The 15,498-nt window shown below is 48.4% G+C and overlaps 1 protein-coding gene across 2 annotated transcripts in view; it reads left to right on the forward strand.

Annotated features, from left to right (window-relative positions):
- The window catches only part of LAMP2 (lysosomal associated membrane protein 2), an 868,131-nt gene that overhangs the window by 133,111 nt on the left and 719,522 nt on the right, over positions 1-15,498 (forward strand). For both annotated transcript variants that reach the window (XM_069612679.1, XM_069612680.1), the window contains exon 3: positions 8,812-9,025. In XM_069612679.1, the coding sequence (XP_069468780.1) occupies positions 8,812-9,025 (214 nt within the window). The remainder of the gene's footprint in view (positions 1-8,811; positions 9,026-15,498) is intronic.

Consider the following 15,498-nt stretch of genomic DNA (forward strand, 5'->3'; position numbering starts at 1 on the left):
AAGAAGCAGATTCCAGAAGTCGTCTCTATAGACGCAGAAAAGGCTTTTGACTGTGTGGAATGGTTGTTTCTTTTTAACCTTAAAGGATGGGAGCCAAGTTTATTAGATTGATAAAGGTTAATTATAAACAAAAACAAACTGCACGATTGCAAACAGCCACGTATCTCCCCTGATTTCTTTTAAGGGGAGAACCAAACCAGGGTGCCCTGTCACCGCTGTTGTATGCACTTCACTTAGAACCATTACTGGCTACGTTTCGGCAAATAGAGGGAATAAAAAAGGATAAATTTTGGCTGCATCTCATAAAAAGATGGCTTATGCCGACGACATGGTAGCAGATCCATCTAACACTCTGCAGGTGGCCACATGGGAACTGGTGCTCTTTGACGGAATTGGAGGGTCTAAAGATTAACATAGCCAAATCTGAGACCTTAATTTATTCCCCCTCTTCATCAGAAATGCAGGACCTACAGGAATACTCAACTCGGGTGGGCGCTGGAAGGGATAAAGCTACTCTGGGTAATAATGATATGATACACGATAGGTTATTTAGAACTCACTTAATACCCAGAGGTTTCTAAGCGTGGACCAGGGGATCGAACCTGTGCTACGGGTCGTCTTGTTTCCAAGGCGAGCACGTTGCCCCTAAGCCATCCTCCCAGGATAACTACCACATTTGGGGGTGCTGTTATGCGGCGCGCTAAATGGCCGCAGCCTGAAAGCACTCTGCCGGAGGCAACGAACGGAGGACAAAATATACCCTTGAGGTGTTTCACCCAGCCATGATTTGGAACTTTGGCTGCAGCGGTAGGCTACCGGAACCACTGGGAGTGGAGGTCGCTACAGAGATCTTGCCTCTGTGGGTGGATCAGGCCTGGTGATCTGTGGCATGCTGACCAACCCCCCCCCTGTTCCCCCCCCCCCCCCCCCCCCCCTTACCAACGCTTTCGGCGAGGTCCGGGGGCAATGTCGGCCGTGAACCCGCTGAAGCAACCGCCCTGGGACGCATTGAATGGCAAGGGTGGCGCCCGGTCTGGAGACATGCTTGGCGGGTGCAGACGGCCCCTGCCCCGACCTTGGAGTCGGGACGGCTGTGGATCTGGTTGGTCCTGAGCAGCAGGGCTCACCGCCTGGTGGAGTGCATTGGCCGGAGGCCCCAGAGATTTGGTGGGAGCCTGGGGGGGGGGTTCTGGACTGAGGCAGCGACTTGTCCTCCTGGCCCCCCCAATCCGGCTGCTTCTGGGCGCGGCTTTCCCCTCTCCTGCTGGAGGATTTCCCCCGAGGAGCTGCCTGTCCCAAGGGTGGTGTTGGAGCCTGCTTCTGTGGTAGTGTTGGGGTGGGGGTCACCCCTCAGATCCTATATCTCCTATTACTGGTGCTGACTCCTGTTGGGAGCGGTCTTGTGTGGGACCCAGGGCAGTGACTCCGCGGCCTCTGTCTGCTTGGCGGACGACCCGGATGGAACCTGCCGGGCTCCCCTCGACGGCCTGTTATAGCCCCTCGTGTCTCGTCAGCCTGGACGTTAGTCCCTACTTGTGGAGCTCAGACGGGGGTGGTCTGGGCGTATGGTGGTGGGTCTGCTTCTGACAAGGCTACATTACTTCACCTCCTGGCCTTTTGCCATAGGACTGGCACTTATATGCTGAAATAGCCCTTGTGGAGTAACGCCGGCATGGGTAACCAGAAAAAGCAATCCAGAATGGAGCAATTTGCCAGGCAGGACCGGGTCCGGACGAGTCCTCTCGGGGTTCAGCTTTCAGGTAGCTGGATTTGATGCATCATGATTTGGGGCCCTTACAGGGTAGCATATCTGGTGGTTTAACCTTTCTTGTAGAAGATGGAGTGAAGTGGCTATGGTTTCTACTTTAAGGAATTCGCCATAGCCTCCGGTCAGAAGGAGCTGCAGCGGCCGCCAGCACCCCCCATGCCCAGGGGCACTGCCTCCTTGGTGTGTTCAGTTTAGGTTTCTAGGGGGGTATTTTTTGCCGGTATATTGGGGGTTTCTGGCATGGGTGGGAGGGGAGTTCCAGTTCTGTGGGAATTGATTGTTGGACGAGAAGCACTATCGTTTGCTTCTTGGGGGGGCGGGGGGCAGAGGGGTGGGTTCCCTCTTCAATGTCTCTGAAATTGTTGGCACCTTAGAGTCCCACTCCATGTTCACAATGCTTAGTTAATACCCTTCTTGACAAATCAGCCGGCCCTATTCACAGGCCATGTCCTCCTTTGACGCGCCCCAGCCCCGAGGGGCTGCGGGACTCAAACGCAACTCTCATATTGGTCACATGGAATATTCGGGGGTTCACAAATGCAAACACCACCCACCTCCTTGCGAATTACGTGAGGAGCCATCGTGCCAATGTGTTGTGTCCAGGAAACACTTGGGGCCGGATCATAAATCTACCTGCATTGCAAGGCTGTTGGGGGGGGGGGGGGGGTCAGAGGGGTACATAGATATGCCTCGTCCTACTCCATTCATGCCAGGGGTGTGGCAATCTACATTCACCGTTCCTTAAACTTTAAATTGCATAAAACACTTACGGACACAGAGGGTTGTTTCTCCTGGTAGCTGGGGAAATCGCGGGTAGGTCACTCTTATTTGTGAACCTATATGGCCCCAAATATGATTGCCCGGAATTTTTTCTGAATTGTGTTATGCACCTATGTACGTTTCCTGGGTATGAGGTGGTTTGGGCGGGAGATTTTAATGTGGCTTTATCCCCGACTATTGACAGGTCTTCCACAACGCAGACGTCTCTCTCATGCGGCTACCAAATGGTCTTCTATTGCATTGGACTATTGCTTGGTCGATATTTGGCGCCTTCAAATCCGAAAAGCTGGGAATATACCTTTTATTCGAGTGTGCATGGGACCTCCACCAGAATGGATTACATTTTTTTTCATCCCCTGAACTGTCCCGTGGTTCCTCTAAATCTTTGATACTAGCTCGCTCTGATCACTCCCCTGTCTTATCTCATTTCGATGCCCTATCTGCGCCCCATAGACAGTCCCAGTGGAGATTCAGAGCTCGAGCACTAGAGGACCTAGTGTTCTGCGAGGATATTAGATAGGCCATCTCCAAATTTTTTCTAATAAATGCTGACTCCGTTTCAGACCCTATGGTGGTCTGGGAAACGTTTAAAATGTTTATTCAGTGTTGGTGTGTATCTCAGGAGGGGTTTGGGGAGTACTGAGGTGTATTCGTAGGGCCATAGCTTTAAAGGAAAAAGAATTGAGGGAACTAGAGTTGGGCCTGGCCAGAAATAGTAAAAAACGGGAAATGCGTCTGTTAATGTCTGACAAGGACAGATTTTTGGGAGATCCGGTCTTGGCGCCTTGGTTTGTGGAGGGGGACCGTCCGAGTAGGGCGCTTGCGTGGGCCACTCGGCAGGATCGTCATCTAAAACCTAAAGTAGAGATCGTAACGGTGGGGGGTGAGTCCATTAGGGATAGCGTCAGGATCAATGAAATATTTCGGCAGTACTATGATACGCTGTATACTTCTAATTCTATGGCGTCCCATGATATCACACGGTACCTTCACAGGGTGGTGCTGGGGTGGCTGGACCCAGAAGTGGGGGCTTCACTGAACGCCCCTCCTACAGACGAAGAATTGCTTAAAGTCCTCCAGTCTCTCCCTAAATGTAAGGCACTGGGTATTGCTGGCATCACCGCCGAGCTGTACAAGGCATTTCCGTCACTAATAATACCACATTTGCGTAACATGTTTGAGGCTTCCATCTCATCAGGGGTTGTCCTCGAGACCACCAGGACTGACTTGGTGACGGTCCTGCTTAAACCAGACGGATTCCAGGCATTGTGCATCGTATAGACAATTGTCGTTGGTGAACACGAAGATCATTGCTAAACTGCTGGCAGGCAGGCTCCTACCTCTTATGCCAGCCTTGGTCCTTCCAGACCACAAACTGATAGGTGAGGAGGGGATGTTAAAGCCAAGGAGGAGACCAGCTACAGGCGACGCTGGCATGCAACTTCGGGGGCAGAGATTTTAGACAGAAAATCTGTGGAAAGCAATTCCCAAACTCACCAAATCAATCCAGATTAGATTTCTGGTACAAACTAATGGTTTAAATGGCATACTTTGGCCTGTTTGGGGAAAATGAAACCATTAATGGATAAATGTTGGCGGGATTGTGGATGAGTGGGGAATTGGGAACATGTATGGTGGAGTGACCAGTGTTGATACAGTACTGTGAAATAGTGAATAAACACAAGTGAAATGTTTCCCCTTGCCAAAGCCAAGATCTCAACATTCATGCCTCCTAGTAACGATAGACGAGGACTTCAGGCCTTGTGTGTTGGCTTCAGTTTCCGCCCATCTAATGTTGCAATTGGCAGCACTGCTAGAAATTGCTCAAAAATGGAACGTGAACAAGCCCCCTCATTTCATGGAATTGTTCTCCAAAGTTTGGAACTTTCTAGCGATGAAATTGATGACTTACTCTTTACAGGGGGCAACATTCCGCCTTCTCCAAAGACTGTACAGAGGTGCTGGATTTCTTACATAATTACTATAATGTTATGAACTGCCCTCAGAAACTGCATAGATTGGACATTTCTGGCAATCAATGGCAATAAATGCTGGTGCATGTCTGGATGGTACATTAGTCACAATGGAATTGGTATGTCTGCAAACAGGCAGTGGTGGGGGTGTTGAGTTAAAGGGTGCATGGGTTAGGGCAGGGGTTAATTTGTACATGAGAACGCAAATACAACATTTTAAAAATAAATCCAGAATAGGACTGCAAGACTTTGACCTCAAGGACAGGGACTGCATCTCTCCAGCCCTAAACTCTCCACTGGCTCCCATGATTGCAAGGATCAAATTCAAGACCCTCTTCATCATCCACAAGGCTTTCTGGGGCCAGGGACTGCGCTACATTCAACTCACTGCCTTCGGTTCTCTAGCTCCAACTCTGCAGGCCAGGCATTCCTCCAAGGAGAGAGTGGGGGTAGCCATCTCCTCTGGACCTTACGTCTGGAACAGCCTCCCTGCCCCTCAGTCTCAAGCCAGATATCCTTAAGTTCCCGGAAGCTCTTCGAGACCTTTTCTCCTCCCTCCAGCAAAACCCCAACCCCTCCCCCCTCAGTCTCTTCCTCAGCTTTGACTGGATACCCATGTCCCTAGTGAGTCCCTGGATACAGGCCCTCCTTTGTCCAGTCCCCTACCAGCACTTGCCCTCGAGCACCCTTCCCAGATTAGCATACCGAGGCTGACCCTGCCCAACCCTTTGCACCATTCCTTTACCCTAGTTTCCTCTTTGTGCTTGCCCAGCACCTTGACTCCACCCCCTCTCCCAGCACTACTCCCACCCCCTTCCAATCCTTCCCTGACCTGCCTCCTCCCCCCTGCACTTATTGATAATTCACTTGCACATTCTAAATGTCAAGGCCTAGTAGGACTGTTGGTGTTATTTCTCCCATGCCCCCCCCCCCCCTCTTGTCTTGTGGTGCCCGGAAACACTTTCTGCTGTATAGGGAAAAATATTGTCTCTTGCCACTGCGCTTGTAGATTTCTGCAAGCACTCTTGCTACAGGGTCTTTCCCCTCTTCCATCACTCTTGTGCAGCCCCTCCTGAAAAAACCTTCTGCATACCAGTCTTGTCCAGCTAACTACTGCCCCATCTCCATCGCCCACTTCCTTGGGAAACTCGGTGTAGCTGGTCTTCTGCCAACTGGCCCAGCATACTGAGCTTGTTGGTTGCCTACATGTATCATCAGCATAATTGGTGTATGTGATGCCCAAGGCGTCCAAAATATGCAACAATGGCCTTGTAAACAGGTTATAGAGGGTAGGAGATATGCATGACCCCGGAGGGGACTCAGTTTATGCACCGGCTGAGTCAGTAAAGACTTTCATAACCGTTCCTTGGAGGAATAAGGTGATCCAAGCAATGGCATTGGGGGCGAAGTTGGCAGCGGAAAAGAGGATGGCAAAGGGTATTATGATCCACCAGGTCAAATGCTGCTGATAAATCAAGGAGCAGGAGGAGAGCGGGTTTGCCTGCATCTCTGAAGATGTCCATTTCATTTTTTAAGTCTAGGAGTGCTGTTTTGGTACTGTGTCCTGGACGGAATCACAACTGCAGGAGGCGGAGCAGATTGTTCACCCCGAGGAATTTCTGGACCTGCAGATGTGCTGCTTTTGTCAATTTTTAGTAGGGACGGGACCCTAGTGATGGGTCTGTAGTTGCCCTGTTGGCCTCGTAGAGATCCCCTGCTTCTCTTGTGATGCTTACCCCTAGGTACGTGAGTTTGAGGGGCAATGGGGATTCCCTGGATGGATGGGGCTTCCTCAGAGGCATCTAGTTAGGTGTTATATGGGAATAGGATTGCTTTATCCATTGTTGACCTTCAGCCCTGCCCACTTCCCGTACTATTTTATGGCTTGGAGGATTCTTGATATGGAGGCTGAGGGGGGTATGGGGGGGTTAGCCGAGTAGGGGTAAGTCGTCCGCCAATTTATATAAGACTCCCCCCGACACCCCCCAACCGTGATCCCCCTCGTAAGGGTTTTTTCTTAACCTGTACCCCGGGGGTTCTATGGACAAGGGTGTACAGGAGGGAGGGGATAGCGGGCACCCCTGTCTGGTGCCCCTCGTAAGGCATAATTCCCTTGATACTTTGCTATTTATTGCCACCCTTATCGTGGGGGAGTTGTATAGCACCTTAACCTCTTTCATGCACCTCTCCCTAAATCTCATGCTGGTCAGGGTGCTCCATAGAAGTCCTACTTCACCCACTCAAAGGCTTTTCTGAGTCAAGGCTGAACAGTGCGTGTCCCTCTCCTTTCCCCCTTGAGTGTTCCATAAGACCTAGGGTTTTGCGCCTGGAGTCGGCACCCTGTCTCCCTTTTATAAAACCCAACTGGTCTGGGTGGACCAAGCGTGGCGTGATATCTTCCATGCGGGTCGCCAGTGCTATGGTGTAGATCTTTGCATCGGTATTCAATAATGAGTTTGGGCAGTATGATTTGCAAATGGTGGGATCTTTTCCAGCATTAGGAATGACTATTATATGGGCTTTTGTGAAGGATGTGGGGATTCTACCTGTGTCCTCTATATATATATATATTTTTGAATAATGTTGTCGTCTGAGGGACCAGGGATTTGTTGAATTGCTTGTAAAAGACATTGTGTAAAAATGTCATCTCGCGTATGGTTCCCCCACCCCAATGCCTTTAAGTCAGCACGTTTCTGCTTCAGTACTAACAAATGATCTTCTTAGTAAGAGCCCCCTGCGTGTAGGGCCTCCTCCAAATTGCTAATTTGCTCTTCCCAGTTTCTCCTCCAGTAGTCTCCTTTCCCATTTCTCCCTCGCGCCATCTCTCATGATGCCCCTCCATGTAGATTTTCCTGCTTCCCGCAGTGTTATATTCCCCACCTCTATCATTGATTTGGAAATACTCTTCTATCGCTGTCTTGAGCTCCCCAGCAAAGAGCTTGTCTCGCCAAGGGTGTTCATTGCATCCAACCTTTTGCCAACGCTTGGAACTGACACACTGACACACTGACACACTGACACACTCGTGGTGCTTCACCCACTCTACTCTCATGCTTGACCTCCCCTGGATTCTGCACTCGGGTTGGCCCTGAATCATGCTATGCCCATTGTCACGGTCTCGTCTACATTTTCTGTTCCCTTAAAACATTGTGTTTTACTGACCCCTGAAACTGTTTGCTCTCCCCTATGCTTCTCTGCTCTTTCCACTGTTTATTCTGTTCTCCTCTCCCTCCTTTTTCTCTGCACTTTAACAGAATTGTGTAAATTGTTTGAAGCTCATGGTGTGTGGCCGGTGTATGAATAAAGTATTGTATAAACTTTTTAAATGGTGTTTTTAGATATTCCTAGATTGATGTTGTGTTGATGTAGTATTGCGATGTTGAATGATGTATTTTTGTGTGCCTAAAGGATCGAGGCTTTTGAATGAGTTAACATGTCAAAAGAAAAAAATAGTTTCCCTATACTGACAGTCTGAGGGAGTAGTCCGTTTCCCCATAGCAAATGAGCAGCGGGCCTGTAAAGCGAAGCTGAAGGTTTTGCTTTGTTCAAAAAGTCAAGAGGAGGTGTAAAACTAACCAAAGCAAGAGGTTTGGGGGTCAATTGACTATGGAGGGGAAGTTGCTAAAAAGAGCTTTCTTAACCGCCTGTCCCTCTGTTCATTGGTTTCACCTTGCTCGTAATACATGGTGTTTTTCATGCAACGATGCTAACCGTTACCATAGTAGGTATCCACATAGTGTTTGGAAGTACCCTCCTTGTTTTTGACTTGGTGCTCGGACACAGAAGCCACTCTTGCTGCCACTGTTTCATAGGCTTGCAGAGCGGATTGCAATAATTTAAGTAGCTCGTTCTGTTTGGTTTCATGTAGCAAATTTGAAAAATCTTTAATTCCCTTGATTTATATTTTAGCCCCCAACATTTGTTTTCTACATTTCTCAATAGAGAAAGGTAAGTACAAGCCATGGCTATTATGCACTTGTCTTTGCTGCTGGCAGCATGCAGAAGTGTGGTGGTAAATGTCTGCCTCGTCTTGGGCCTCTAAACACCTTCTCAGTCTCCTCCCTAGTGCAGGAGGTGTCTGCGTGTGCACGCATGGTGGCAGAAACTTTAGTGCTGTTCCGTATTGCTAAATCTAAACGCATGTATGCGTACCACTGTAGCAGATTATAGTGAGGTGTAAATCCCATAGCAGGAAGCAGAATGTGAATTTTACTTATACATTACATCTAAGCAGTTCTACTCTCTCCTATCACTGTACAGTTTTTCGCTAAAAAAATATTTTTATTCCAGAGGAATACGACACTTGTGGCTCCAAGTGAAGTGGAACATGATGGAAGCACATGTGGTAACATTACTGTTCCCCCACTGCTCTTTGTGGATTTGAGCCGGGGTCACTCGTGGAGTTTAAGTTTTAAGAAGAGTGAAGCCACCTATCAAGGAAGTGTGATTACCCTTCGATACAATACCAGTGATGCAGTGCTGTTTCTGGATGGCAAACCAAATGGTAATTATGTAGGGTGACCTATTGTATGCCTGGAAGGGAGTTTTGGAAAAAGTTTATTTTTGAAATCTGTCCTAATTGATAACCATTTCACGTCTAATTTTAGCTTTATTGTTCTATGCTTGTTTGCAAGTACTGTGACCAAACCTGGATTGCTCAATTTCTTAAGTTGGCGTTACCATGTGCGAAGATTGGCTGCATAGCTGCTACATTAGGTGTAAAGAATGTTTTGGTGTTTGCAATACCTTAACCGTCATACTGGCTTTCTCTTCTTACTAGGGCATTTCTTACATGAGCCTTGACGGTAAGTACATTTTGGGACCCACACACTGGCTTCTGCTAAAGGTTGTCCAATAAATTTCTGCCATTTTTGTATAAAAGATGCATCCAAAATACATTAGTATGAAAAAACGTTGCTTGTTCAATCTGCAATGAATGACCTGAAAAAGGTTTATGGTGCAAGCAAGATTTTTCATTTCGGATTGATTGTGTCCTCACACGTATTCCTCATCTTGGATATATTTGCCAGCTTGCTGCTTCTTTAGGAAAAGATGTTCTCCAGAGTGCTGTGCTCGAGGCCACGTAGCTTGGTCCCTCAAATGCCGCCGTCTACATCATCCGTTGTATAAAAGCTCGAGCTGCACCCGTTGGTTCAGTTCGTTTTTCCAAGCTTCTGTTTCGTGTATTGAAACGGCACGTCAGTTTTCTCATCCAGAAATGTCTTTTTCCTCAACTCCGACATCACCCAAGACGTGTTTTAAAAAGTCTGAAACGCGGAAGTAAGATATCCATTACGGATCCTCACTGCAACTGTCTTTGGTGCCTTAGTCCTGATGAGTGCGGGTTGTGTCAGGCGATGTCGAACAAGGCTCTTAAGGAACGCCAAGGTAAGCTGGCGGTGGGGGAAGAGACTTTCAAGTCTGCAAAAGGACTCGCGAGAATCGAAAAAAATCTCGAGTCGAGGTAATCGAGGTCAAAGTCGCTCGAGGAAGTCCTTCATCGAAAAAATCAAAAAAGCGACGTCATAGATCTTTGTCTTCTTCCTCGCCCGACAGAAGGTTAATTTCTTGTCCTTCTAAACATGAATCCCCCAAAAAATGGGAGGCCTTTAGGGCTTCAATGTTAAACATTTTTGAGAAGGCACCCCAACCCCCTCAAAGTTGCGTGAAGAGCATGCCCCTGTCCACTCAAAGTGACAGAGGGAAATCTAAAACGTCTCGCACTAATTCCGACAAAGTTGAGGGTGTCCTCGGACGATGATTCTCCAGGGCCTCAGACTATACAAAAACCTTTGGTGCATAAATCTATGTTGCCACAGGACAAAATGGCGCATAAATCTATGTTTGGTGCATAAATCTATGTTGCCACAGGACCTCTTCGTCGAAGTCAGCTATCGTCTCGACGCGTCCTTCGACTTAGTCGAAGCCAAAAATGACGTTGATACCTTTGGCCTCGGCGGCATAGCCTTACTCGACATCGAAGCCCTCCTCGATGACTTTGGGGATTCCTTCAAGCATATCGAAAGCCATTGTCGATTCCGTCGACGCCTTTGTCGGGGAAATCTTTTATACCGGTTCCCAAGACAACTATGGCTAAAACTAGGTCTGGTCCACCTTTACCAGAACATTTTTTCCACCCTCAGCCCAGGCAGGCATTTTTTAAATCCGTCTATTTTTGAGGAACAAACCTCTGAGGCGATTACATCAGCTTTGGTTCGATTTGGGACAAGAGAGGTCCCTGAGGAACTAGTAGATCCTAATTCAAAAATGACAGACCTTTATGACTGCCTACAATTGGCCAGTGGCCTAGATACCTCACCTGAGGTAGAATTTGAAATAACTGACCATGCTGAACTGGGGTATAAGAACCTTATGGGAAGAGTGATATATTTTATGGGTGGGGTGGAAGTCCGTGTTTCCAAGATATGACCAGGACGACTTAACTGATATTATTGAAGACGGACCTCTGAAAGACCCAGTCCTTTCTTTCCACAAAGCTCTTCAAGAGTTATGACAAATTGGGAGACCCCGGAGTCTTTACCAGCTGTACTCAAAAAATGAGTAGCAAAGTATAGACCTGCTCCCTCGGTTCCAGAGTATTTGTCAGAATAGGCTTCCCCTGAAAGTTTGGTGATTCAAGCTACGACTGCAAATAGACAATCTGCTTATCCCTCATGCCCCCTGACAGGGACGACAAAGATTGACGCCTAGGCGAGGAAAGCTTTTTCTTCCGATAGTATGGCCCTTAAATCTACTAATGTGACTTGGGTTTACTTACACCCTGTGGAGCTGTTTAGATGCAGCAGCTGATCACATTCCGGAGGCTGAGGAGTGGGATGGTTTCCTGGTGATAGTAAAGGATGGAAAGGAGGCTATGGAGGAATGCCTCAAGTCAGGACTGGATACTACAGAGTATAAGCAGATTCATGGCATCTATTGCATTGCGTAGATTTGCATGGCTAAGGAAATTTGGCTTTGCATCTGATGTACAGTCCAGATTACTTAATATGCCCTTTGACGGCTTGAGGTTGTTTGTGTTATGCTCACCTGGTCTCTGCGGGGGGCATTGGGGCACAGTTGGAGCCCTCCCTTGGCCTGGTTCCTCAATCGCCTTCCCCTTCAGCGAGTGGTTGAACCTGCGGCTCAGGAGATGGGTGTTGCCCCTGCGTGAAGAGGAGAGGCAATGAGAATGGAGTGGGTGATCCAGCCCTTTCGTACCAGAATACAGTGGGCAAGCACCTTTCCCCATAGACTCTCACCTGTAGGTTTGTGATGGTGAGCTATCCGTCCTGCCTTTCTTCGCAGGGGTGCGTAAAACAGACCTAGTTACTTCACTGGCCTGTGGGAAGGTTGAAGCAGACCAGCTGCGACCAAGCCATGTATGAGGTAAATCTTTAGTATGATTATAGTTCGATCAGAATGACTGTATTCCTTCTAGCAGTAATTCTTGCAATGTCTCTACATTTCCATATGTACGGGAAGAGTCTGGATTGAGGAGAGTCCAGAAGTTGATGGAGTTTCAACAGTGACGGATAAGTTGGTCTTTATAAGGGAACTTTAGTCTCTTGTATATATGCGGCTGTGTGAATGCATGAGTTCTAACCTGTTCTTTTCCCCTCATAGATGCAGGCCGACTAAGAATGGTGTCCGGGTCCTCTGAAGATTCTCGGTTGCAGGTGGGCATCTCCGGCTCCGACCGTGGTGGAATGTCAGTTAGGAAGAAGACTCGGCTCAGGCCGTAATGGAATGGAGGTATGACGAGGAGTCCAGCACAGGCTGCAACGAGTTGCAGGAAAGGGGCGCGCTCAGCGATGTAGTGGCTGGCAGCAGATGGGGAAACGCTTCCAGGGATGGAGTGGCTGACAGCAGGTAAGACGCGTCCGCAGCGACAGAATAGCTAGAGAGAAGGCCCTCGCGGTGATGAGGCGGAAGACTGCAGGTAAGAAGCGTTCCCAGGAAATCTCAAAGATGAGGCTGTAATCCAGTGAGACACAGGTAGGTACAGCGGGAGAGTACCTTGGAGAAGCTGCAGACCTCGTAAGTGGCAGCAAAATCACTCCGCGCCGCTATAAGGGAACCTCAGCAACACTCTTACACAGGCTCATCTTCCTGGAAGAGTCACCCGTTTCGCTTCTATTCCTCTTTTGGAAAAGATAGAGGGCAGGCCAGTCAGAGGACAACAAAGAAAACCCTTTCATGGTGGAAAAGGGAGAGGCGCTAGATCAGCCACAGCAGCGGCTACTACTTCTTCAGCCACTGCTGCAAAGCCACTTTGAGGTCTTAACCCACAAGACCCCAGTGGAGAGGCAGAATCACTCAATATCTGGACGAATGGTGGGGCATTACGTCAGATGTCTGGGCACTAGAGATAGTGACCCATGGTTACTGACTTCCTTTTCATCAAAGACCTCAAGATCATCCACCAGGAGCGAACTCTGAAATTCCAGACCTGCTCCTTCTGCAGGAGATTTTAACCCTGCTGGAGAAAGGTGCAATACAACATGTACCTGTAGCGGAGAGTAACAAGGGTTGGTACTTCCCTTCTCATTCCCAAAAGGGACGGAGGATTGAGACCCATCTTGGACTTGAGAAATGTGTTCAAGTTTCTCAGGAAGGACAAGTTCAAGATGGTGACCCTTTCTCAGATCCTTCAGGCTCTTCAGCTTCAGGACTGGCTGGTTTCATTGGACCTTCAGGATGCTTACTTTCATGTGCCAATCCATCTCGAACATAAAGTACCTGAGGTTTGGAATTGGCAGATCTCAGCATCAGTTTCGAGTTCTACCATTTGGGCTGACCTCCGCCCCGACTGTCTTCACCAAACTAATGGCGGTGGTGGCAGCGAGTCTCAGGCAGGAGGGAATTCACATCTACCCTTACCTGGGGGATTGACTAATCGGGGCAAATTCACCCGAACGGGCCCAGGAACAGCTTGCCATGACCTGTCACTTCCTACACAAACTGGGCTTATCCCTCAATTGCAAGAAGTCACAAATGATTCTGAGCCAAAGACTCCAATTCAGCGGCGCGGTCCTGGACACCGCCTCAGGGAAAGCCTCGCCTCCTGAGGAAAGAGCTTGGCACATTCTGCCGATGGTAACAAAATTTCAGAATGCCCAACATCTACCGGCGTTCGACTTCCTAAGGTTGCTAGGCCTCGTGGCATCCTGCATTTCTCTGATGTAGAGGCTCGACTGAGGATGAGATCCGTGCAGTGGGCCCTCAGGATGCAATCGTCCCAGTTTTCAGGGGAGATGTCAGATCTTCTACAAGTCCCATCCAAGGTGGCTCAATCTCCTATGGTGGGTTCGCAATGGGAATATCCTCAGAGGGGAACCTTTTTGGTAACCATGGCTGGAGATAACTGTAGTGACAGATGCCTCACTCAGGGTGGGGGCCCACACCAACGATCTGACAATCGGCGGTCGTTGGTCTCCATTGGAGTCCAAACTACACAGCAACCTTTTGGAGCTGATGGCAATCAGACTAGCGCTGAAGGCCTTTCTGGCCTCTGTACAGGGAAAGAATGTCCTGATAATGACGGACAACACAGTGGCCATGTACTACCTCAACAAAATAGGGGGGGGGGGAAAGGATCACTCCCACTGTGCAGAGAGGCAATGCAACTCTGGTTCTGGGCAATGCAAGAAGGAATCTCTATCAGCAGCTCACCTAGCCGGAGAGCTGAACACTGCGGCAGACGCTCTGAGCAGGCAGAGCAGTCTCCCACGAGTGGGAGCTAAATCAGGTAGTCCTTCAAGAGATCTTCGCCCTTTGGGGAACCGCTCAAGTGGATCTGGTGCCAACCGTAAGTGCGAATGGTATTGCTCAAGGGAATTTCCTCGCGTTCTAGGGGACGCGTTCGTAGTGGACTGGATATTTCCACTCCCTTACGCGTTTCCTCCAGTCCCCATGATTCCTCAAGTAATCAGGAGGTTGAGAAAGTTCAGGAAAACCATGATCATCATTGTCCCGGTTTGGGCCAGGAGAACATGGTACCCGGACCTTCTGGACATGTCCATCTGCCCTCCAATGTCTTCCATAAAGGGATCTTCTCTCGCAAGAGGAAGGTCGGATTCTCCATCCAGAGGTCAAGACACTCAACCTTGACGTTATGGAGATTTTGCTTTTGGCCATAAGGCCAGCAACAAAATCCTTATGCCGATGTTGGAAGAAATTCAGTAACTGGTGCAGTGATGAGAATGTCGATCCTTTTCGATGTACCACTCCCATGGTGCTTTCCTTTCTATTACATTTAGCCAACTCGGGGCTCCAAGTTGGAACTATTAAAGGATATTTGGCAGCGCTATCCATCTTAAAGTGCTCCTCAGAAGTTTCATATTTCAAAATGCCTTTAGTTATCCAATTTCTTAAAGGGTTAACAAATGTGTTCCCTCCTACACATTTCCAAGTTCCCATTTGGGATTTAAATTTAGTTTAAGTTTCTTATGTGTGCCCCTTTTGAGCCTTTACATTCTTATCCTTTAAGGCTCCTAACTTTAAAAACTGTTTTACTAGTGGCTCTAACTTCAGCCCGCAGGGTGAGTGAGTTGCAGGCGCTCTCTTGGAAGCCTCCTCACATGATTTTCCACAAGGATAAAGTTGTTTTAAAGGTGAAGCCCTTTTTCCTACCTAAAATAGTTTCAGATTTCCATCTGTCACAGAAGATACTTTACGGTCCTTTTATCCTCCGCTGCACGCTAGCAAAGAGGAGGAAAGATTCCACAGACTAGACCCTAAAAGGCTCTCAGTTTTTACATATCTAGACTGGAAAGATTTGGACAAACAGATCAGTTGGTTGTCGGTTACACTGGACATAAGTTGGGACTTGGTGTGTCCAACCAAATCTTATCCAGATGGATTATCCTAGCAATATCTGAAGGTTACAAATTAGCTGGGACGGAGCCTCCAGATGGTTTAAAGGCTTTCAACCAGGGGCATAGCAACTTGCACGGCTCTTCAGAGGGATGTCCCAGT

This window comes from Ambystoma mexicanum, chromosome 5p, assembly GCF_040938575.1.
Source record: "Ambystoma mexicanum isolate Mex_15411 chromosome 5p, UKY_AmexF1_1, whole genome shotgun sequence".
NCBI lineage: Eukaryota > Metazoa > Chordata > Amphibia > Caudata > Ambystomatidae > Ambystoma > Ambystoma mexicanum.